This window comes from Hippopotamus amphibius, chromosome 14, assembly GCF_030028045.1.
Source record: "Hippopotamus amphibius kiboko isolate mHipAmp2 chromosome 14, mHipAmp2.hap2, whole genome shotgun sequence".
Taxonomy (NCBI): Eukaryota; Metazoa; Chordata; class Mammalia; order Artiodactyla; family Hippopotamidae; genus Hippopotamus; species Hippopotamus amphibius.
Genome location: NC_080199.1, coordinates 72,100,549 through 72,125,891, shown reverse-complemented (window position 1 = coordinate 72,125,891; position 25,343 = coordinate 72,100,549). Strand labels below are relative to the sequence as shown.

At 41.3% G+C, this 25,343-nt stretch overlaps 1 protein-coding gene across 6 annotated transcripts in view; it reads left to right on the top strand.

Annotated features, from left to right (window-relative positions):
* The first annotated feature begins 748 nt into the window (after positions 1-748).
* The window catches only part of FRY (FRY microtubule binding protein), a 307,260-nt gene continuing 282,665 nt past the window's right edge, over positions 749-25,343 (top strand). For all 6 annotated transcript variants that reach the window (XR_009049071.1, XM_057707897.1, XM_057707896.1 and 3 more), the window contains exon 1: positions 749-1,024. Coding sequence is in view for 5 of the 6 variants with exons in the window: in XM_057707897.1 (XP_057563880.1) it covers positions 820-1,024 (205 nt within the window). In the remaining variant the exon portion in view is untranslated. The remainder of the gene's footprint in view (positions 1,025-25,343) is intronic.

Sequence of the window (25,343 nt, the reverse complement as noted above, 5' to 3'; positions counted from 1 at the left end):
GACAGAATCCCCGCAGAGATCACAAAGTTTCCTTTCCATTTGCTGAGTGGACGCTGCCATCCCTTGTAGGTCACAGCTCATTTGCTAGACCTCTGACTTCGCTGCCAGACAGCTGACCTTTTCGAGAAGCCATCTGCCAGGTAGAGCGCAGGATGGAAGGGGCGGGGGTGGGGTGGGGTGAGGGGTGGGGAGCTGCCCTGGGTTCCCGGCAATGCTGCTCGGAACACACCCACCGCGGGTTCCTTCCTGATCATCCCCAACCATCTCTCCTCTCCCTTGTCCAGCCAACTTCTAGTCGGCTGCCTGCCAGATAAGGAATTTAATAAAGACAGATGTTTGTTCTGCCTGTGGAGTTTGAGACAAAAAGGTAGCCAGGGATGTAAACACGTTTCCCGAAAACTTGTAAAAAAATCTCGAAGAGTTTGGGAAATAATATAAGTAGGCTTGCGATTTGCATAGGTATTCATTCTTAAAAAGTACGTTTTGTTTGCTTTCTGGCATAACACCAATAAAACAAATTTCACCCAGTAACCATTACAGTCCTTTTATTACCTGTGTGCCACATCTGCTCAAATTCCTGAGTCCTCTGAACCTAATGATTTTTTGAATCTCTCCTCCCCCGTGCTATTAGCTGTGGATAGGAGGGGCTGCTTAGTAATTCTACACCTGTTCAAGTCCACGCCTACCAACTTGCTAAGCTTCCCAAACAAGTGCCGGGTAAAGCATGAGAACATCTGAGTCTGGAATGGAGAGGGAGGTGGCTGCGGCTTGGTTTGACTTTTCAGATTTTTGTTAAGAAAATCTGATGTATTTCCTACCATGGCAGTTGATGACAGCAATTTATATTCCAGGACGAAGAACAAACTAAATTCATCTCAAAATGATTATAAATCATCAAGACGGAGTAGCTTGCCACCTGAATTACTCATAGGAAATGAAATTAAAGGAAGACTTCAAAGAAACATTAAAAACTTGGAGCCCGTTCACCTGAGGCGCCCGAAAAAGAGACCGTCTATTTTTCCAGGTAGGATTTGTTTCAGTTGATAGCTGCCAGTTAAAAAACAAAAACGAAAACAACAAGGACTATTTCATTTGTTACAATCAGGTGTGTTACATTTAAAATTAACTTGGGACGTGTTTGAGAGGTTGAAGCAGCCAACTAAACATGTTTGCGCATAAAAAATAGAATGATTCTTTCATCTGAAAGCACCCCTTTTTTTTTCTTTTTTTAAATTTATTTTCACATCTTTAAGGGTCTGTAAATAGGCAGCTATTTTATTATCAGGCAGCAGGATCACGGAACTGCTGTGCTTGCAGTCCTGGAGAATTCCATGCTGCATTTCATTCTCTGGCGTATTTTCTTTATTTTGTGAGATTTATTGGATTGTTGAGTGAAGCTGATGTTTGTGTGCACCAGAAATTAACACCATTAAATACTCCAATGCATGCTTCAAATTCCTGTCTTGCATCAGAGCCTAAAACCATTTGTAGTAAAGGGCTCAATTAAACAATGAGGTTGGTGAAATGTGTTGGAGCACAGAAGACTCAGGGATTTCCATCTCGAAAAAGTGACTGATGGCCGCTTTAGATGTCCATGCCTGGAATTACAGGTGTGTAGGTTGTATGAGACGCCCGTGACCGTGAACTCTCACTGAGCTATCACTGGTATGCGATTAGTGGAGAGGATGAATTATTTAGTCAACTTACTTCAATACTGTTTGCATTGGAGTTTCCTGGAGAAACTGAAAGTAGCCTTTTTGTTGTGATTGATTGCTTGATTGGCATCTTTAAGATCAGACCCAGATGCTGAGGACTAAGCCTGTGATGATAGAAAATAAACAAGAATAATTCATTCGAGCTTTACGTCATCATGAAAATTAAATGAACCCCCCCTAACAGCTGAGTCTTTATATTGCTTTAGGAAATAACTAGGAGATGATTTAGAAACGTGGGCACTTGATGGGTTCTAGTCCAGACTGTGTCCCTAAATGGCTGCGTATGGTCTCTAAGCCACCTCACCGATCCCTGTGACCTTCCAGTATATTTTCTGCCTCTTTCTGCTGCTGTTCCCCTCCTTGGGGACAGCAACAGGAGATGAGCTCTGAACATCCTCCCTACCTGCCAGGGTCTCCAATGGACAAGGTAGAGGGTTACCTGCCCAAAGTTTGAACAACACTCTGTTTGAAAACACTATGTTTTTTCTAAATTCCCTCTCACATAAACCATATCTTCATTGTCATGCAGGTTCCACTAACTTCCTTTTACAATGAATGACTTGGACATGCCCCCCGGGTGCATATCCCACCACAGCTCCTAAACGTCAGCTGAAAACAGAAATGTACATAGATTGTGATAGCCACTCCCATGTTACACGCTGTGTAGTTACACATAAAGAGCAGATATATTGTGGGACCTGAGCGTCAGAGAAATTAAGGCACAACTCAGAATTAATAACTGGCAAAACTACGTAGGGTCAGAGGTGGGTCTTTTATCTCCAGCTGTTTCCCTCTATTACTCTGCACTACGTTGTCAACTGTTACAATTGGTCTGGTGAGATTCAAGATTGAAGACGTGTCCGTGTTCCGACGTGCATTCACTCTAACCCTTACATACACACAGACAGCTTTATCCTCCACCTCAAGTCTCCTGTTCTCAGTCCTGTGCGGAATGATTGACTGATGGGTTGATCAGCTCATTCATTCACTCATGAAATATTCATTTAGTTCTTGTGCTGGGCTCGGGTGGACCTGGAAGAACCAAGCGAGCTACATGTTACTCTTCTGTCTTTATCAGCCATCTCTCCTCTAAGAGCCATCTCACACTGTAGATGGTTACCTACCCAAAATGCAAATATGTTTGTTTCATTCCCTTAAAATTCTTCAGTGGCTACCCTCGCTCTTAGGATAAAGTCCAGACTCCTCAATGTGAAGTAGGTGAGACTGCATACCCAGCCAGAGCTCCTGTCCCCGGCCCATCTCCTCGCTCTCCTCCCCTTGCGGTCCTGCAGACTCAGCCCACTTCAGATCCCCGTGGCCCATCACGCTTGCTCATCTAGGGTGGGCACTACGTAACCTATCTGCACAGTTTCCCCCAACTAATTCCTACCTTGGCTTCCGGTGTCCGCTTGACCTGCCTTGTGGGGAATGTCTAGGAAGTTTTCCTGACCTCCCCATCTGGGTTGGGTACATTCTCTGTCCTTCTCATAACACTTGGACTTTCCCCTATCACAGCACTTGTCACAGTGTATTGTAATATCTGTTTACTTGACTGTATCTTCCACTAGCCAGTGAGCCGCGGCCATACCAGTCTTGTGAACCATTGTGTCCCTTGGGTCTGTCACAATGCTTGGCATGACATGAACTCAATAAATATTCATTCAGTGGACTCAGATCGTGCTGGACAGAATGCACTCTTGGTGTGCCCTCTGTGCTCTGCCTTCTTCCACTTTCCCATCCTCCCTCACCTCCCAGCACACACGTGTGCGCGCACACACACACACACACACACACACACACACACACGCCTGTGTTCCTGTTAGGCCCTTTCTCCCATGCTCTGCCTCAAAGGCCTAATTCAAGACTTCCGTCTGCTGTAATCACCTAGTCTTCTGGCCTCTTTGAGTTCTCCCTTATGCTTACCGCCTCCTTGGCCTCAGTACCACATAAAGAGTCCTTCCCTTTCTTCTTGGGATCGTGTGCAGTTGTCAGCTTGTGAATGGGTTCAGTGGTCGTTTTTTCACTTTGTGGCTACCAGGTTTTTGTTTGTATAGAAACTCTTTGAAAACAGGGGCTGTGTCTTATGTGTCCTTGAATGCCCCAATTGTATCAGAGAGGGAATCACACATAGTAGGTGCTCAGTTAACATCTGGTGGTGAATTAACTAATTTGCCGTGAGGCTGTGTGCATCCTGTGGGGCCTATCTGATTCTAGCACCAGGAAAGAAGTAGTTGGCAGATAGACACTGTCAAAGGGTAAGGTTTTTATACTGATTTTCATCACTGTAGGAACTCCTGATGGGGGGACATGCAGGTACCCCTTGTCTCAGTGTGTAATTCATTCATTTAAAAATGTGTCAGAATTCTTCTGTATGCCAGAATCTATTCTAGACCTTGGGAAGAGAGCAGGAAAGAAGACAGTTCTTATGTGGCAGATGGGAAAGAATTTTCCTAGCAGGATGCCTTGCTTATTGTATGACCCGGTAAATACCTCTTGAGTAAAGAAATAAAGGGGCACCATACTCACAGCAGTGCATCTTAAAAAGCAAAACCAACACATTTCAAAATCATATTTTTATGATTTTTACAAAAACATAAAAAACTAACCATTTTTCCTCCCTTGAAGAAGGCTCAACAGTAGAACTAGTTTGAGTTGCTTGGTTGAAGCTCTACCATCTTGGCCTCACCAGGCCAGGCATTAAGAGTGTAGGTAGGTCTCTAGCAGGCAGCCAGCCTGCCTTTCTCGTGCTCCTGAAGGAACTCCAGCAGCTCCAGAGCAGAGGGCTCAGCTCAGTGAAAGAAAGCAAAGGAGGAGAGAGAAGTGGTCCTTACACATACCACACCCACAGGCATGTTGGATTGAAATGAGCATCTCATCCTGCACCTGGAAGAAAGTGGGGCTCAGGTGCCAGGTGTCATGCCACCTGAGCCCCACATGTCATGCCAGGTTGTTCATTCAGCATGCGTAAGCAAGCAAGTGGGTGTGTCTAATCAGCTCGGTCTTAAAATATTCTACTAATTTTACAATCATCTGTTTGAAAAGCAAGGAGCCGTCTGCTTGAAGGAAACAGGCTGCTCTATGTCTTCCTTGTTGCTTAGTCAGAGGATGAGCTTGGGGCCAAGAGGAGCAGGGCCTCCGGTCAGGACTCACGTGGCAGAGATGCCAGCACACAAGCTAACCTCCATTCTCGTTTTTGCATCGGTTCTGTTCCAAGGGGAGTTTTTAAAAAATCCTAAACAATCTAAAAAAAGTTATTTAAAATCATTTTAATAATCAGATTTTGAACATTTCTAAAGTAAAACTGCTTTTTTTTTTTCTTTTTCTTGCTGCATGTAGGATTTTATTGGAAACACAGGAAAGTAGTAAGGACAGTGGTGGCTAGATGGTTCTGGCCTCCCCGAGGGTGGCCGGAAGGAGACAGTGAGGCTGAGCAGCTGGGTTCGGGCTCCCTCCTGGGCCCCTGCTTATCCCAGGCGCAGGGAAAGACACTGTAATTAAGCCAGCCCCTCCAGTGCTGTGTTTGCTGTTAGAATGCTGTCACTTGAGATCCCTGCTGGGTAGTGATTTGATGACGTTTCAGCAGGGCCTTCCGGGGACAAGGAGGACATGGTAGGACCCCCCTAGAGATGTGCTGTAAACAGTGCTTCCTGGGATTGTGTGCAATTGGTTTCATTGGCTCCTCTTGGTGATGACAGGATGCATGTTTTGTACACCCGGGTGTCCCCACAACGCCCACTGTGGGGTTTTGATGTGGGAGGTGTCCCGGAGGCGGTGAGATGGGCAGGCAGGGTGGAGGCATGTGAGAACAACCTTGTCACGACCACTCCGGGGCGGCACCCGTGCCCATGTGGTCGTGTGACTTCCTTCCACAGTCGCTTCCAGAGGTGGCCGTGCTCAGGGCTGAAGGCAAGGGAGCCTCAAAGGCACGAATGTGAACCTGTCCTCTCGTGAAAGGATTTCAGACAAAGGATTTCACAAAGGAAGTATCTACCTCACAACTGGGTTCAAGTTCTGACGCATCCCCCCCATCTCACTTAACGTGCAACCTTGGACGAGTCACTTGATATCTGGGAGCCTGTTTATTTCTTCATCTGTGAAATGGGAATGAAAACACCAATATCACAGGGTCATGTGAAACGCAAATGAGATAATGCCTGACGATGAGGTGATACACAGCTGGAATTGACTGTGTTCGCTTATTCTTTCGTGATATCAAAGGCTTTGTTTCTCATGATTTGTCCTTTTCATGGGTGGGTGGTGGGTGTAATTGGAACACTTTTGCAAATCTTCATGGTTGGAAAGTTATCCTAAATTGCTAATCAGGCCCTCTGCTAGTGTAAATTCTATATAGACACCACTAAAAGACCCATGAATTTTCCATGAAAAGAGGATAACATGGAAGCTCTTCTTCATAATAAAAATATCCATTTATTTTCTTGACATGAACCCGTTAAACTTGAGAGTATTGTCATGTCAGGCCTCTGAAAATTATTCCGTATTAAACAACACTCTCTGTGATTTCAAAACTTACTTGTGGCCTTTTGTTTAGTAATTTTGCCTACCTTTGTCTAAGGCCTTGCTTTTGGAAATTCAGCTTAGGCATTTTGTTTTCCTTTTTGGCTGCACCATGTGGCATGCGGGATCTTCGTTTCCTGACCAGGGATCAAACCTGACCCCCTGCATTGGAAGGTGAAGTCTTAATCACTGGACCGCCTGGGAAGTCCCAGTAACCCAGTTACTTTTCTTTTTTTTAATCCTTTTTTTTTTTAAGCTCTTTATTGGAGTGTAATTGCTTTACACTGTTGCGCCAGCTTCTGCTGTACAACAGTGAATCAGCTAAATTTATACACATATCCCCATATCCCCTCCCTCCCTGACTCCTTCGCACCCTCCCTACCCCACCCCTGTAGATCATCACCAATCATCAAGTTGGTCTCCCTGTGCCAGTTGCTTTTAAGGAAAACAAAAAATGCTAATATTATCTACATGGATGATAAACTAAGGGGAATTTTAATATGTTTTACCTTTATGCAGGAACCCAGAACATGCAGAAGGCGTTAGATTTACAGCTTGACTTCAGGCTTTTTCTCCTTGTCATAAATAAATAAATACAAATACACGGTCCTGAATATAGGACTTAGATATAAGTCTTTTGAGAAGTGGGTTAAACATTCCTGTTCTAAAAGCACTTCATTTTCATTTGCTGATCTATAGCAAATGTATAACTTTTCATATTTGAGAGCTCCCACTTTTCTTCCCATTCTTAAATAACACTCTAAGGTCTAGTAGTCACAGCTAGACAGTGAAAAGATTATGTATTTGTACATCCACATAACTTTATATTTACTTAGGATACTTCAGTGATAATTTTAAACATTTTTAATTGTTCCCATGAATAATATACTTTTTTAACTTTTTATTTTATATTGGAGTATAGTTGATTAACAATGTTGTGTTAGTTTCAGGTGTACAGCAAAGTGATTCAGTTATACATATACTGGTATCTATTCTTTTTCAAATTCTTTTCCCATTTAGGTTATTACATAATATTGAGCAGAGTTCCCTGGCCTATACAGTAGGTTCTTGTATGAATAATGTACTTTTAATATTACCCTGGGGGGAATGGCCATCCAGTTACTCAGTTATGCACAGAGACAACCATACCCCAACTTTCTTTTGCTTAAAATACTTTGGAACTCTGTAAAGAATGTTTCCCTTCAAATTTTAACTAGAGTACCTCCAGCTTTTCTTTAAAATCTAGAAGAATATAGACTTGGGAGTAGGGATTTACAAAATGAGCTTAAACAGGTAGTCATTTTTGGATGACATGCATGTGAAAACTTTCATTACAAGATGGTCAGAGTGTTTTTCAGTCACAGTTTTAAAACCTTTCCAACCTAAGTGGGGCATGAGTTAATTTTTTGTGCCACACAGCTGATTATCAGACTTATCTTTGAACAACCTGGGAGTTCAGAGGACAGAGATGGAAGAACCACAAAGATGGTGTGTACCTTTGTCAGTAGATCAGATTTCTCCATGGTGCTTCCTCGGCTATCAAATGATGCTCTTCTCTCGCACCCGGACATTTAAGAAAGTCTAAGTCATCTTGATGGATAACCAATACTGGATGACATTTGGGAGTAATTATGGGCCAGAAAGATTCACTTAAAAAATTTATTCATTTATTTATTTATTTGTGGCTGCACTGGGTCTTCGTGGCTGCATGCAGGCTTTCTCTAGTTGTGGCGAGCAGGGACTACTCTTCATTGCAGTGTACGGACTTATTGCAGTGGCTTCTCTTGTTGCGGAGCATGGGCTCTAGGCGTGCGGGCTTCAGTAGTTGCGGCTTATGGGCTTAGTTGCTCCGAGGCATGTGGGATCTTCCTGGACCAGGGATTGAACCCATGTCCCCTGCATGGGCAGGTGGATCCTTAACCACTGTGCAACCAGAGAAGTCCTCAGAAAGATTCACTTTAAAGAAACATTCTTTAAGTATCAAAATAGTGCCCAAGGATAAATGGAAGATATGCATGAGAAAGATGACAACATCTGTTCGACAAAATCTAAGCTATCTTGCTGAATGTCTACTAGACATAGAACACTGTGAAGACCTGGTTGATGGTTAAGACATGGATACACAGCAGTTTGTTCCCCTATCTAATCTTTTACTAGGAGAGCGGGGTGCACTAACTTGGGTGTTCATGCTTCTCTGGCACCTGTATTTAAGCCTCTGTGCTGCACCAGCCAATGGCAATACTGACACCATGTCACCTGGTGCAGAAGCCCTACCTGGAAGTGAAGCATCTTGCTCCAGGAAAGTCCCAGGGGACCTTAATTATCCTCTACATCAGGGTTTCTTTGCTGGGAGGTTGTTTACCTTTTGTAATCTGTGCTGCTTCTGCACCCTCTAAACACAGCTCAGTGGGAAAGGGTTATAGTTGAATGTTTCTCCCCAGAGCCCAGTTCAGGAAGGGTGTCCAGTCTTCTGAGATTCTCAAATGCTTGTACAACTAAGGGAATATTAACTTAGCAACTTAGGGCATTCATTTCCAATCAACTGTGCAAATGCAAATTATTGGAGGAGGTTTTTCAGAATCCACAGGCACCAACCTGGAGATTTGATTGAGGAAGTCTAGGCTGGGACCAGGCTTCTAACAGCTTTGTGAAAATTTTCCCCTGGTGCATGGGACATTGGTCTCATCCCCTAGTTGAGAATTACAGACTTGAAGTGGAAAACATCCTCAAAGATCAAAGTCATTCTTTTTTTTTTTTTATAACTTTAAAAAAATTAATTATTTGGGGGCTGCATCAGGTCTTAGTTGCAGCACGTGGGATCTTTGTTGCAGCGCACGGGCTTCTCTCTAGCTGTGGCTCTCGGGCTCCAGAGTGTGTGGGCTCTGCAGTTGCAGTGCACGGGCTTAGTTGCCCCACAGCATCTGGGATCTTAGTTCCCTGACCAGGGATCGAACCCACGTCTCCTGCACTGGAAGGCAGGAGAGTCTTAACCGCTGGACCACCAGGGGAGTCCCCAAAGTCATTCTTAAACTATCCTGTTTCACATGTAGGAAGCAGGAGGCCCTCATCCCTGCCCCTTGTCATCTGGTCCCCCCCCCAGCCTCCACCACCCTCAAAGGTCAGTGTGTTCTTGGGCAGGAAGAAAACCTGTATTTTCTCTCCTAACAGTGTCTGGATTTGAGTTCCATTATATACAGACTTCCTCCTGGCTCTCCCACATAATCTTACAGACTACCCACCTAGGTCTTTGTTCTCATCCCTGCTCACGTCAGAGGGTAAAACACTAGGACTCTTTCTGCCACCTCTTGAATAAGTTTTTCAGTGGTAACAATGTGCTATGGGCTGCATGTTTGTGTCCCCCCAGAATCCTTATGTTGAATAACCCCCAGTGAAGTGGCCCTTGCAGATAGGGCCTTTGGGAGGCGATTAGGTCATGAGAATGGAACCCGCATTCATGGGATCAGTGCCCTTATAAAAAAGAGATAGGAGAGAGATGATGTCTCTCGATTTCTCTCTCTCTGCCATCTGAGGACGCAGTGAGAAGTCAGGAAGCGGGTTCTCACTAGACACCAAATCAGCCAGCACCTTGATCTTGGACTTCCCAGCTTCCAGAACTGTGAGATATAAATGTTGTCAAAGCCACCTTGGTCTATGGTAGTTTGCTATGTCAGTCTAAATTGACTAAGCCGATTGGATGAATGAGAAATATCTGAGTCCTTAAGAAGAAAAACTCTCAAACAATCCAAGTAATGTAAAATATGGAAATGCTCAATGAATAAAAGTTGATGAATATCATACACGATACTTAGTGCTGCACTGAAGCTGCGTTATTCAGAAATAGAGTAAACTATAACGATGTATTTTCTTTTGTTATGGAATCACATCCATCCAAAATAAATAGCAGTTGAGCAACTTCTCAAAAGAAATGTTGCCGAAATGTAATTACTTTTGATAAAGATGCCACAAAGTACTACATAATTATTTAAATAAGAGGCAATGCAGTTTTGGAAGACCATAAACATCCCAACATTGTGGCCTTGTACTTTGCCTTAATTTTTGCTACATTAGAAGGGGCTTTGCTGTTTCAAACATACCCGTGCTATTCAGTCCTTTAGCAAAAAGTAGGTAACTAAAATCTGTATGCTTAATCATGCTTAATGAATATTTATAATGATAGAAGCCATTTTATTGGTGATAAATCAGCTTCTGATTTCCACACTGAACACTCCCACAAGCACAAACATGGGTGGGCAGGAAGCAGGGAAGTGGTTGGAATTATATCCTTCATGGACAACCTGAAATGAAGATGCAAAACCTCCATTAGTGGGGTGATGGTTGGGGGTCAGGAGGTACAGAGGAAGCCCAGAAGGAATTTATCTAACATGCTCAGCGAGGGAACTTAAAAAAAAACAAAAAGAAAAGAATGTTACACTTCTGCAGTCACTTCCCACAGTAGGGAATTTGTGGGGTGGCTTTTATTTTGAAAACTTTAGTGCTATGGATGGGGCAAAAGGACTTGCCAAAATGAAATTGGATTTGGTGCCTGCCTCTGGGGAGTGGGGAAGCTCCCTGAATGTCACTGAGTGATTAAGAGGGAGGATGGCAGCAGGAGTGTAATCCTTGTTTATTTAATAAGGGATGGTTCTCTCTTTAAAAGGCCCTTTTAAAGTTTCTAAACATTGAAACTAATGATGAGTTAACACAAGATCGAATGAAGTGAGGTAGGAAGAGTGACAGGTTTCTGTTCCAGCCCCTCCCCCAAACAACAATGGATTGTCTATCTCTACCCAACCACTGCCTTGGGGGATTGATTTATAGGAAGTTGGAGCACTGGGGAGGGAGACAGAGCAGGCCCCAAAGAATCCATTGGGTTTTCCTCATAGTCACATTCGTCCTTGAAAGTCTCCCTAGCTCAGCCTGCACACGATTGCTTTAAAACAATGTTAGGGGACTTCCCTGGTGGTCCAGTGGTTAAGACTCTGTGCTCCCAATGCAGGGGGCTCCGGTTCCATCCGTGATGGGGGAACTAAGATCCTGTACGCCGCATGGCGTGGCCAAATAAATAAATAAATAAACAACAACAAAAAACAATGTTAGGATCTAGCTCAGTTGTATTTGGGCAGCAGAGATAGAAACTACTAATAGATGAGATGTTGCTGTTCCTTAAAGTGTGGACATTTGACATTAACACTATAAAATAGATTAATATGTAATTGATGTGTACAAAATACAGATTAATCACCTGACTGGACCAGAGCGTTTACAAGCTCCAGACCTTGCTTCCTCTACAGTTATATCTTAACGTCCCACACTGCTGTATGCTACTCGTTGCTGAACGGAATGGCTCATGACATCTGTTTAAATTCAGCGTAATAAACTATTGCATAGTTTAGAACTTTTTAATTTAAAAAATTATAAAATCTGAAATGTCATAATTGCATCCCAAGTGCCAATATTTCTCCAGTCAGCCTTTAAGGAATATGATTAGGTGAGAACTATCCCTCACTTTCAAAATATTTGAATTTCATCACTGGGAAAATAGGGTACACCCATTTTAAAGTCTTGGGGATTCTGCAAGCTTCGATCTTGCCAATTCTGGACATTAATGAGCTAGTTCAGTTTTGTTGTTGTTGTTGTTACTATTTTATTCAATGATAGGGCATCTTAGAAGACCTATGGCCTTTCTGCAAAGGTTGAATTCTTAATTCCCCGCTAATTATTCGTCTTATAGATATGTCTTTGAGTCCTGGGGATTTACTGTTTTTTTCAGAGCTCAGACTGCAATAAGTGCTTGGTGGTTGTATTGTTGAAGAACGTAGACAAGCAAATAAACCCTCTGGCAGGGAGCACAGTGGAAAATCAGAGCTTCGTTGAATTATGGATCTGAAAGAAATCTTAGAGAGCATCTCAGTCATTGCACTCATTTTACAGATGAAGAGATGCAGACCTACACAGACAGCTTACACTGAGGGTTTCCTGCTTCCCAGGCTAAATCTTCCTGAGACCATCCCCATAACCTAGTTTAAGAACCTCTGGGGTCATTTTTTGTGAACAAGAAAGTGAGGAGAAAATAATACCCTCAGCTTTCCTTGTGGGTCCCAGAGGCAAGCAGTCCACACACCAGCATGTGTTTATCCGGCCTCCACTCCTCCACTCGCCTACCTTTCTGCACAGGACACTGCGGGGTGGGGAGGAAGGCTGAAGCTTTAAAAGGTACATGTCAGTCACAGGTGGTGACACACCCAGCTGGAGGGCAAGCCCGGTCCAGTTCACAGCATCAGAATCTCAGCTGGCTTTATTTTTCATTCTCTCCTTAAGACATGAGAAGTGTTTCTTTGTTGAAAACAATCACACAAGAGAGGGGGAGTTTTAGTTTGGGGAAACTTTAGTTCAAGGAAACGCACAGGAAGCATGATTGTCCTGAGAGATGTGATCCAGGGGAAAACCTGGACCCTATATAAACATTTCTTTCGGGGCAGAAAGGTGTAGGGCTATTTTCCTTTTGAAGAGTGAAAAAAGGGTCTACTAAATTGTCATGTCCTCACAGACTAAGATCACCATTCCCGTGTCACCATGGAGAAGCTGAAGCTTGTGGAAATAATTTGTTCAATGTTGAGAGCAAATTTGAGACAAGATAAGATTTCACAAATTTTCAGTTTCAGGTTCTCCTTCACCAAATATTCTCTGAGGTTTATTCCGTTCTTGTGTTCAAAAAGTTGTAACCCGAAGCAGCTTTAAAACCGTGTATCTTAGTGATTGAACAAAAAAATACATATCTTTTTTTCCACACAGGGTATAACCAAATCCCTAATTAAAAATCAGTTAATAAGGCCCCCAAGTAAGGGGGCATGGAAGGTAGACAGTAGACTTAGCCTGACTGCACTGGTGGTGCAGCGGTGTGCCTGCATTTGTCTTTGAAAAGTAAATACCTTGCTCATTTGAGGGAAATGTATCACTTTTTAAGGCTGTCAGGGCTCAATTTCATCTTTGAAAAAATAAGTCACCCTGTTGTTTTGTGTGGTCCTCAGTTTAAAATGTCTAATAGAAAGTTCTACAACTCTTAAAGGATACCTAAATCCTTTAATAAATAATCATTACTTTGGGAAAAGGATTCTAAAAGAACTCAAAATAAAGCAAAAAAAAATTTTTTTAAAGCTAATTTCCTCTAAGCACTAGAATTTGAAAATACAGATTTTTTTTGTGATTTTTGTTTGTTTTTTCTGTTTTAAAGTTTTAAAATAGTAGAAGGAGAAGAAGGTCATATAACCTCACATAACCTAAAAGTCAGCTGGGAGCACTTTGCTCTTAAAATTTAAGTAAAGATTGACCAAGCTTCCATGCCAATACCTGCAGAAAGGCCCAGGCCCAGGCCCAGATCTCTGTAACTTCAGGGACACTGTCCTTCTGAAGTTCCTGCTTCTGCCAATGTCTGTTCTTTTTTGCCGCTTATGGATTTTCTCATGATCTTCTTATGCTGTCTCCATTCCATACTTACTGTGTGGATTCAGAAGGGAAGCTCGGCCTCTTTCCTTGATTTCCACAAACAAAAACTGAAACATAAAAGCCTGTGTGTGTAGCAGATTCTGTGGATGTCCAGAGAGACAAAGAGGATGTAGGGTTTAGATACTCGTTCAGCACAGACAAGTCTGATTTAATATTACATGTCCCTGTTCCTGAAAAGCCCTTTCAGTCACCCATCCGTTTGAGATTTCTCAGTGCCTCGTCTACCAGTATTCTTCAACCTCTGGTGGCTTCAACATCTTGGTGGCTTCTTTCTTCTTTTCTTCTCTCATCTATTCTTTCAAATTGCTTTCTACCACAACGTCCCCAGAATTTCATATTCTTCTCCCTCTGTCATATAGAGCCACTTCTGATCTTTCCAGCTCCTACCCCCAGCTCTTCTTCGGGACTGTCACAGCGCATCCAAAACCAATTGAGGTGCTCACCAAAATCAAAGGGCCATCTGAGATTACGTCCTTTAAGCCCATGGTCATCATAAGAGTACATAAAAACCATCTCAGATCTTTTTAAAATTAAGTGTTGATGCTGGCTCATTGGTTTGGGGTTGACCCGGGAGTACTTACTATTAGTAGTCATGATTTGATTCTGATTGAGGGATCTTCAGCTGATTCTTTGAGAAAATCTGTAGTCTAATAAGGGTCGTCCTCTATAGGAGGCAGTTGGATTCTACATGGCAGGTTTTTTCCTTCTTTACTTATAGAGTCTACCTGTTCTAGACAAAATCCTGCAAAGACCCCAGTGTGATTGGGGTTAAACATCTCCACATCAGACTATTGCTTGACCATCTTATGGTGTAAGCCCCAAATCACTCTTCTTAGAAGCTCTGTCAGTTAAAACTTCAGTAGACTCATTACTAGGGGATAAGACTCATATTTCCTGTCTTAAGAGGATTTATCTTGTCAAACATGTTTGTATTCACTTGAACAGGCCCAGTGACCCATGTAGCTAAGTTACATAGAGGACAAAGCTTGCTCTGGGACAACCCAGGGAACTTTGCTTCCCATCTTCCAATAATATAGAACAGAAGACAGTCTTAAGGCATCAGGAAGTAAGACCCTCTTGAGTTAGCAGATGGCCACATTATTTTATATTTTTAATACCCAGAGTAGTTGTGATAAGTTCGCATTGATTTGGGCAGCATTATTCAATGAGATTAGCTTTATTTTCCACTCAGTTTACAGGATAGCTGTGTCCCTTTTAAAAGATAATTTAATTACAAACCAGAAACTGATCAGAGGGTTGTAAAAAGTGTATAAATTATCCATACTGTAAATTAATAAATTCTCTTACATAATATAATGCATTTTATTTATTTTTTCACTATTCTTTTATTGGGTTTTCTTTTTTATTCAACTGATCTTTTTTTTTTTTTTTGCAAATTTTTTTTTTGGGGGGGTACACCAAGTTCAATCACCTGTTTTTATACACATATCCCCGTATTCCCTCCCTTCCTTGACTCCCCCCCCTCGAGTCCCCCCCACCCTCCCCGCCCCAGTCCTCTAAGGCATCTTCCATCCTCGAGTTGGACTCCCTTTGTTATACAACAACTTCCCACTGACTATCTGTTTTACAGTTGGTAGTATATATATGTCTGTGCTACTCTCTCGCTTCGACTCATTTTAAATAATTCTTTTTACAAAAATGTGGTGTGCTTTTCAGGAAGCTGTCAACTCTGTTGTGTAAAGAAATACGTATATATCTATACTATCCTTCCTAATAAGGTTACTGTTTTTTGTCATGTTTCTGCCATCTTTATACCTCAGTTCTTAGCTCTTTGATTAGAAGAGCTAAATTTTCTATTTTTTTAACATCCCTGAAGCATTTATCTAATTATTTCTGCCCTCAGTGGGTGTTGAGGAAAATGCTTGCACCCCACCCAGAGCTGTGTCATACTCTTCCCTCTTCCAGTAACAGTGTGTGGACCTAGATAAGTAATTTAGCTGCTCTGTACACCCTAGAATATTCCCTGAAAAGTGGGATGGATAGTATCTGGTCCTAAAAATCTCTACTAGTTTAAGAACCCTTCTGGAGTCTAGAACTGCATCCCTAAACTAGTTCTCTCATCCACCAGTAGCTCTTATTCTATTAAACATTGAGATATTCTGTAAGACCCTGTATTTTCTTTCTGATAGTGCCTCTGTCATGTGTTACCCCCTTTACTTTCAGGTTCAAGCCTACACTCTTGAGCACGGCCTTGAAGACCCGGGAGCCCTCCCAGGCTGCTGCCGTGCTCAGATGTAAGGCTTGGTCCTCGCCCCTAGCCTTCCTGCACACGTTCCAGCCGCATGCCGCACAGGACCACGGATGCCCTCTGGCCCTGCTCGCCTCTCATTGCGGTGGGTCCTCACACAGGCTTCCTCATCTGCCCACCTTGCTTTTCTGTGTCATACTCTTTTTCAAGGCTGAGCTCAAATGTCACCTTATATCTCAAACTGTTCCTTACACTCCCACCCCCCAGATGATTTAGTTGTATCTTACCTTCTGTCTTGTAGGTCTTCACCTGTTGTTATGGTGTTTAATGCTGTGGGTATCACCACCCTCTCTGCCCAGGCTCCAAGCCTTTTGAAGGCAGAAACTGTGTATCCCATGAATGAATGAATGAGTGAGTAAATGAATGAGTGAATGCTTTTGCTCTCTGTCTATATATTAATCGCCTGGCCTGCCTTAGCGATCGGTAACATACGCAAAACTAAATTATTTCCCAAGAAGCTATAGTCATCCTTAGTATTAGTTTTCCAGTGAAAGTGGTTTCTCTTCCTCTCTCCAAATCCCTCATCATCTGGATTTCTGTTATTTTACTCTTGCCTTAATATAGCCCATTTCAAGAGGATTTTTTGCTTATCGTGTTAGCTACTTTAAATCCTTTGCAGATTTAAGTAAGTGATAAGTATAATACAATATCCTCTAGGCATCATCTGAGCTAAATAAAATCTTTTTCCATCAAAGGCTGCATCATTTTTTCCATTTCCCTTCCCCACTTACTGTATCCTGAATAAAACGGATGTCAGCTCTTTATGTGTCCAAGTTGCCTAATGTTTTGAGTCAGTACCCTTTGTTAATTTATTTTGCTTCTGCATCCATGATTGGCTAGAATTTTTTTTTATAAATTTATTTATTTATTGGCTGCATTGGGTCTTCGTGGCTGTGCATGGACTTTTTGCTCTGAGCGGAAGCTATTCTTCACTGCGGTGCACAGGCTTCTCATTGCGGTGGCTTCTCTTGTTGAGAGCACAGGCTCTAGGTGTGTGGGCTCAGTAGTTGTGGCTCGAGGGCTCAGCAGTTGCAGCTCATGGGCTTAATTGCTCCGTGGCACGTGGGAACTTCCCAGACCAGGGATCGAACCTGTGTCTCCTGCGTTGGCAGGCAGATTCTTAACCACTGTGCCACCAGCAAAGTCCCTGATTGGCTACAATTATTTGACAATTTCTTTTTGGCTAACACAGATTTACAAAATCAAAACTTTCTAATGCACTTCACTCTTGCTAGTATCGTTTGCATGCTGCGATAGCAGAGATTATAATTGTGTTTTGTGCAACAATGTTGGAAGAGTTAAGTAGAAAGAAGGAAAAGAGACTCAACAAAAAGATAACTGTAAGCTTGTCAGAGAATCAAAGAGAATTTCCTAAAATTATTAATATGGTGACAAGTATATGCAACTTCTGTATTAAATCCTCAGGTATAAAGTCTTATTCCAAAGAAAGCTCATGAAAATGATGGTTCTTTGATGTATGGAATGGATTGTTTACCTGATGAAGCAACACAACTGATAAGTCAGGAATAACCAGCTTTACAGCTGACGGCAAACTCCTTAGGGCAAGGACTTCATAAGTTTGGCACAGTTATACTTATTGTGTATCAGTGCTGTATAAATATTTAATAACAGTTCCTCCCACACCTATTCCTGGCAGGTCAAGTCTTCCTGACTTGTCATGTCCGTAATCAAATATGTATTTCCACATTAATCACTTGAGGTGTGGTACCTCTCTTAGCTGGTTTCTCTGGGATGATCCATCTTCTCTAGGCTTGGGGTGTGCTCTGGGTGACTGGAATATAGATAAATAGCTGGCGGAAAAAATCTCTTCATTTTTAGAGTTCAGTGACTTAGAGAGTGAGTTATATTTTCTCCTAAAGGTAAAACAATCACCTTTGTTGAGGTTACACCAATACCTCGTTGGTATTCTCACGACTAGACTCTGGGCAGCTCACTTCACCTCTCCCGAGGTCAGCTTGCTCATCTGAAAAAGATCTAATCTCGAATGTTGATTCTGGCCCCAAGATTTTAGTGTACTGCCTATTTCCAGATATCATATTGGTGCTTCTTTACTCAGAGAAGATGTAAATTAGCTCATTATTAAATGCTACTACTTAAATATTTCATCTGTTGTCTATAATTTTTCCTTTAAGAGAAATTTACCCAATATTCATTATATAGAAGAAGAGAATCATTATGGGAACAGACACATAGACTAGCACAGCTATTTAATTATGTGAATTTTAAAAGAAAAACACATTTAAAGTGATCGAAAAGGACAAAATCTACTGGCTCTGGGAGATAAGTCTGCTAATCGTGTGGACTCTGTCCCTTGGTTTCTTTGTCAGTAAAATGAGATAAAGATGTAAAGGGCCATTATGGGCAGTTACAGGACTTTCAACTGGAAAGTTTCTTGCAAAAAGATGCTTCCAAGGCTGGCGTTTCGAGTTTTCTGATGGTGCTAGTGTCTTCATCTTCGTCCCAACCTCTCTCGTGACTTTTGCCACAATTCCTGTATGTCGGCTCCATTTGGAGCTGCCATCTTGGCTGATGCCAAGCGGTATTTGCTATTGATGGTGCTAATCAGCCCACAGAAGGACTTAATCTGTCTTTTGTTTCCATCAACAACGTCCTCCAAAGGCCCATGTTTATTCACCAAAAGTAAAGTAGTTAAGGCCCCATAAAAAAAGCTGTGCAAATCCTTTTGGTTTTATTCACCTTGTCTTCCTCTCCTATCTGGGAACTCCCAGCCTGCAGAAGTTTTGCTTGTGCACACTGAGGTTTCCAAGGGTGACTGGGGTAAACTGGAAACGTTCTTTGGTCCAGACCAATATCAGGATCATTTCTACCTGTAATCACTTTCACTTTTACAGAGTTAAACCATCGTTCAGGAAAGTGAACCCCAGGTAGGTTTTTCTGCAAGAACACAGGGAGCTCTGTCTGTTGCACTGAGTCTTCACAGTTAGGTGACCTTCAGCACCTAACAGTAACTGTTGTGCTTCCCATTACAATGATTTATACCTATATTACTCTCATGTTTAAATTATTAGTATAATTAATCTATTAATCTATTAATGCATGCATATACCCGGAATCGTATAAGCCACTGACACTGTTTCTAAGTGTGACATGTCTTATTTATTCCTCGGAACACCTTTAAAAATATATGTCGGGACTTCCCAGGTGGCGCAGTGGTTTAGAATCTGCCCGCCAATTCAGGGGACATGGGTTTGAGCCTTGGTCCGGGAAGATCCCACATGCCGCGGAGCCGCTAAGCCTGTGTGCCACAACTACTGAGCCTGCACTCTAGAGCCGGCAAGCCACAACTGCTGAGCCCGAATGCTACAACTACTGAAGCTTGTTCACCTAGAGCCCATGCTCCACAAGAGAAGCCACTGCATTGCAACGAAGATACAACGCAGCCAATAAATAAATAGATAAATAGATAAATAAATTTATTTTTAAAAAATGGATGTCTTCCAAGTCCCCAAATACTGATTTTGACCTCTCCATCATTGACTAGGATGACCTTGCTTAATCCAATCTTCATTTCTGTATTAATAAACCCTGTAATTTGTATTCTTACGATCATTTTTCCACATTGATTACCCTACCAGTGGCTGTGATTCATGGAAGAATCACGTACCAGCTCATCCATCCATCCATTTGTTCATTCATTCTGCAGATTCTTTTGGAGTACCTACTGCATGCCAGGCAGTGGACTAGAACTTGCTCATAAGTATTCAATTGTCCTACTATAGGGGTACCTCATTTTATCATGCTTCTATTTACTGTGCCTCATAGATACTGCAGTTTTTACAGATTGAAAGTTTGTAGCAATCCTGCATTGTCAGACAATGCTTAGCATTTTTAGCAATAAAGTATTTTTTAACGAAGGTGTGTATGTAGACATAATGCTATTGCACACAACAGACTACAGTATAGTGTAAACATAACTTTTATATGCACTGGGAAACCAGAAAATTTGTGGGACTCGCCTTTCTGTGTGGTAATCTGGAACTGAACCCGCAATATCCGAAGTACGCATATCTCAACTGAGCCTTCAGTGACCCATATTAGTGACATCAAAGATCACTGGTCATAGATCACCATAACAAATGTAATAATAATAAAAGTTTTAAATATTGCAAGACTGTCCAAAATGTGACACAGAGACACAAAGGGAGCAAATGCTGTTGGGAAAATGGTACAAACAGACCTGCTTGAGCAGGGTTGCCGCAAACCTTCAGTTTGTAAAGTATGCAATATCTGCAAAGTGCGATAAAGTCAAGTGCAATAAAGCATGGTGTGCCTGTATTTCTCCCTTCCATTCTGTCAATTTGCTTCATATTTTGGGGAGTTCTGCTGTGTGGTGCATACATAATGGTTATATCTTCTTGGTAAATAGACCTTTTTATCGTTATATGAAGTTCTTTGTCTCTTGTAAAAGTTTATTTTTTGTTATCAGTATGTCATCCCCCACACACCCCCCCACACCCCCCACCCCACCGCCTGCTCTCTCTTGATTACTGTTAGGGTGGATTATCTTTTTCCATACTTTCAAACTATCTGTGTTCTTAAATCCTTAGATCTAAAGTAAGTCTCCTGTAGAAAACATATCATTGGATCCTGTTTTGTTTTTTTTAAATCTATTAAGCCAGTCTACATCTTTAGATTGGGGAGTTTAATCCATTTATATTTAAAGCAATTACTTATAGAGAAGGACTTACTCTTGCCAATTTGTTATTCGTTTTCTGTAAGTTTTACAGCTTTTTGTCCCTCATTTCCTTCCTTGCTGCCTTCCTTTGTGTTTAGTTGATTTTTTTTGTAGTGACATGTTTTGATTTCCTTCTCATTTCCTTTTGTGTATATGCTATAGATATTTTCCTTTGTGGTTACCATGAGATTACAACACATTCTAAAGTTATAACAATTTTAAACTAATTACTTAACTCCAATTGCATACAAAACGCTACTCATTTACACTCTGCCCCAACCCTAGTTTACATTATTGACATCACAAATTACTTCTTTATATATTGCGCACCTGTTAATATAAATTTATAATCATTGTTTATGCTTTTGTCTTTTACATCCTATTTTGAAATGAGTGGTGGAGTCAAAACAAAATTACGAGAATTCAAGTTTTTATATTTGTCCATATATTGACTTTTACCAAAGGACTTTTACGGTCATATGGTTTCAAGTTACTATCTATTAATAGCATCCTTTTGTCTCAACTTAAGGACTCCCTTTAGCATTTCTTGTTGGGCAGGTCTAGTGTTAACTCCCTCAGCTTTCTTTACCTGCGAATGTCTCAATTTCTCTCTCATTTTTGAAAAACAGTTTTGCCTGATGTAGTATTCTCAGTTCACATTTTTTCTTTCAGTACTTTAAATATATCATCCCACTGCTTTCTAGCCTGCAAGATTTCTGCTGAGAAATCCACTGACGATATTGTTGCAGATTTCTTGTATATGACAAACCACTTTTCTCTTTCTGCTTTCAGGAAGAGATTCTCTCTTTGGCTTTCTACAGTTTGATAATAATGTGTCTCGGTGTGGGTCTCTTTGGGTTTATCCTACTTAGAGTTTATTAAGATTTTTATATGTGTATATCCATGTCCTTCCTCAGATTTGGGACATTTTCACCTTACTTTCTTCAAATAAATTCCCTGCCCCTTTCTCTCTCTCTCTTCTCCTTCTGGTACTCCCATAATGCATATATTAATCTGCTTAGTGGTATCTTGTAAGTCCTATAGGCTCTCTTCACTTATCTTCATTCTTTTTTCTTTTTATTCCTCAGATTCAATAATTTTGAATGACCCATCTTCAAGTTTTCTGATTCTTTTTTTCGGCTTGTTTGAATTTGTTGTTGAACCCTTCTAGTGAATTTTTCAATCAAGCTGTTGTTTTTTCCAGCTCTGTTATTTCTGTTTGGTTCTTTTTAAATAATTTTGATCTCTTTGTTGATAATCTCATTTTGTTCATGCATTTTTCCCCTAAATTTGTTTAATTGCCTGTCTGTGTTCTCCTTTATCTCACTGAGCACACTTAAGAAAATTGTTTTAAATTCTTCATTAAGTAAGTCCAAGACCTGTGTTTCTTTAGGGTTAGTTTCTGGAGATTTATTTAGTTCCTTTGAATGGACCATGTTTACCTCTTTCTCTATATGTCTTGTGATCTTTTGTTGAAAACTGGGCATTTGAAAAACCATTTTCTCACTCAACCTTTGCAGACTGGCTCTGCACGGAGGAGAATCTTCATTAATCAGTCTGGAATGAAGGCTTAAGTTTCTCCTAGAATTTTTCTGGGGTGGTGCAGGTCTTTCCTGCACCTATACAGATGCTTTTTTTCCCTCCAATTCTCCTTTATACATGACTGTTTTTAAATCTTTTAATTTTCCTAAGAGGCTTATCCCTGCTCATTCTCAGGACCTTAGATGTTCTGTTGTATTCCTCTGCCTGCAATCTCTTGCCCCCAGGTGCACTTGGGTCTGCAGTTACCTGAAGTTGTCACAGGCCACTTCGCCCACCACTGCTTTCAGCAGCCTCTAACTTAATATCCAAAATATGTCACCATTTCCATCAATGCTCTGAGTCAGGCCAGAAAGAAACCTGTTCCCCAGACAAAGCAGAATGTTGCAAGCAAGTTCTACTCTTTCCCTTTGTCCTGAAGGAAGGACCAGAAATTGGATGGCATCCCCCTGACCACATCATGCTACACTGGGAAGCGGGTGGGGTAAAGGTGAGCAAAAATGCCACGAATGTTCTATTGTTTTGAGTGTGGCTTTTTCTTGGTTAGGCATTCACTTGGTTGCTGCGGCTTCTTAACTGGTTCTAGAGTTCCCACAAAGCTACTTTGGTCCATATGTTGTTATTCATTTGGTGTTTCTGTGGGAGAACAAAGGCCTGGAGCTTCCTATTCTGTCATCTTGCTGATGTCACCCTTGTTAATAAGTAACTCATAATCCAGGGAGGAAAAGAGACACACAATAAGAATGACATAAACAGCTTTGTGCTTCTGAAAAAAATAACTCTAAGATTACCCACCCTTGTACAAGAGAAAATAAACTTCAGAGCCAGAGAAACCATTGGAAACCTGTGTATTAGACTAGGTGAAAAATGACAAGAGCCTGAACTTGGAGGCATGCGTTCAAGAGATATTGAGGAGGTACAGTTCTAAGGCTCAATGGCCTATTGGAAGCATGTGCCAGGGATGTGAAGACAGAGGAAATATGGAATCAAGAAATAGACAAGTAGATCCCAGTAACTTTGATTTTAAGCAAGTTTCTTAGCCATCCCAAGCTCATTTTCTCATGTATTAAATAGGACGGTTGTGAAGATTAAAAGAGGTAACACATGTATGTGCCTAGTATATTGTGGGCAACTAATAAAAGTTAGGTTCTTTTTTCCCTCTCCCCCTACCTCTGACCAATATTACTAGATTATGCAGTTTTGTGGATGGTGACGCTACTAACTAAAATGTAGACTAGGAAAAGTGCAAGCCAGTCTTTTAAATCTCTAGGTTGATTTGTTTTCTTTTTTTTTAAACTCCTACTCCTCAGCAATAATACACATTAGACAGATTCTATATAAGGACATGTTTGCATTAATGTTTATCTTTCTCAAACAAGCTGTCCTAAGTGCCCTAAAATTATTTTCTGATTCCCAGAATATTCCCCTAAAATTAGACAGGAAGCAAGGTCACTTATAGCACACTGGTTGGTTCCAGGTATTTCAGTAAATTTGGAGCAAAGTGATAAAAATAATTTCTGTCTCCTGGCTCTTGAGCCAATACTTTGTTATCAACTCTGAGGCTTTTAAAAAATTCTGTGAGAATCTTCTCTAAATGGTTCTAATTTGACAGATTTATAGCCATGTAAATAAATGTGTGCATTCAGGATGACAGTTTAAATGTTATGTTTAGAGATTATGAAAGGAAAATAGAAAAAAAACAGGAATTTCAGCTAGCCCTTTTTTCCCCTTTAGGGCACTGACCTTTTTATAGATCATGTTTCTATAGGCCAGGATTCAAATTGCTATCAATACTAGAGAATGTTGGTTTTTGTGCAACTACTATTTCGTATGGACTATGTCTCACTTAACAAATCATAATGTAGTAGCTTGTAAAAGAAAACAAAAATTTTAAAACCTGTTCTTGAGTTACTGTAGAATGATCAAGATAGTGTGTTTAACCCTTGATAAATAATGCTATAGTTAAGATCTAAGTATCAGATTTTAGAAGATGATCATTATATATCCAGATTTTCCATTCTGATGGGAGAAAACTCTATTGGCTTGTAAAGTACGAAATCTGAGAAGTTGGGATGATCCAGGCTTCTAGCTGGGGAGTGACGTAAACAGTTATTGCAAATGTACCCCTGGGTTCTTTCCTCTAAGTCATACTCCACTTTCCTACACCACAGAGAAGTGGAATTTTCCAGAGTCCTGCCTCTTATTAATCATATATTTTGAAGTATTTTCAAGAAAAACAAAAGCTATAAAAATATCAAGTAACAGCAGCTAATTAGTTTCTGCTCATCCTGTAGCTGTGGTACATTTCCTGCCTCTCATTTCTTATCTAGTGAAATAGACAAATATGTCATCAAATGTCACCTCCTGTAGAGAAAGTAACAACCCCATTTTTTTGGATACTGAGAATGATGAAACACTGATGGAATTCTTGTCATAACTCACTATTATGCACTTAGAGATATTTTTCTTTAGCAAAATCCTGATGGCTGGAAAGACATGATTGTTCAGTGAATGATGTCTTTGTTTTAACGTGTGATTGATATTCAGAGATTTGACTCCAGCAGATCACAGGGCTGCATTTTTCAGAGATGACACGTGGTCATGCACAGAGACAGAGAATAGTTTTGCCTCTTAAAGCCTTATCTCTTAAAAGGCCTGCCTCAGGTGATAAGGTCGCCTCACGAAGGCCTGATGTCATTGAGGCAGGTGCCCATCTGGATAACTGCTGACTTTCCAGACTCACCTCTGCACTCCAGGCATGCTGAACCCAAAGCAGTCACACCATTTTCCTCACCATATGCACCTCCGACCCCACCATTCACGCACCATCCCTCCCCTTTGCGCTGTCCCCACTGGCTGAGATAGACTTCTTCCCTCCCTGCTCCACCAATGCCCTCCTTGCCCTGTAATTTCCATGCTCCTTCAGAACACTGCTTGGGCATGAGCCCTCCTGGGAAGCTTAATATCCGTGCTGGGTTGGTCCCCCTTTTGAGCACTCCCAAGAATCCTCTGCAAACCTTGCTCATAATGTTCTAGTCACTTGTTTCTCTTCCCCATTGGATACTGAGCTTCTTGAAGATAAAAA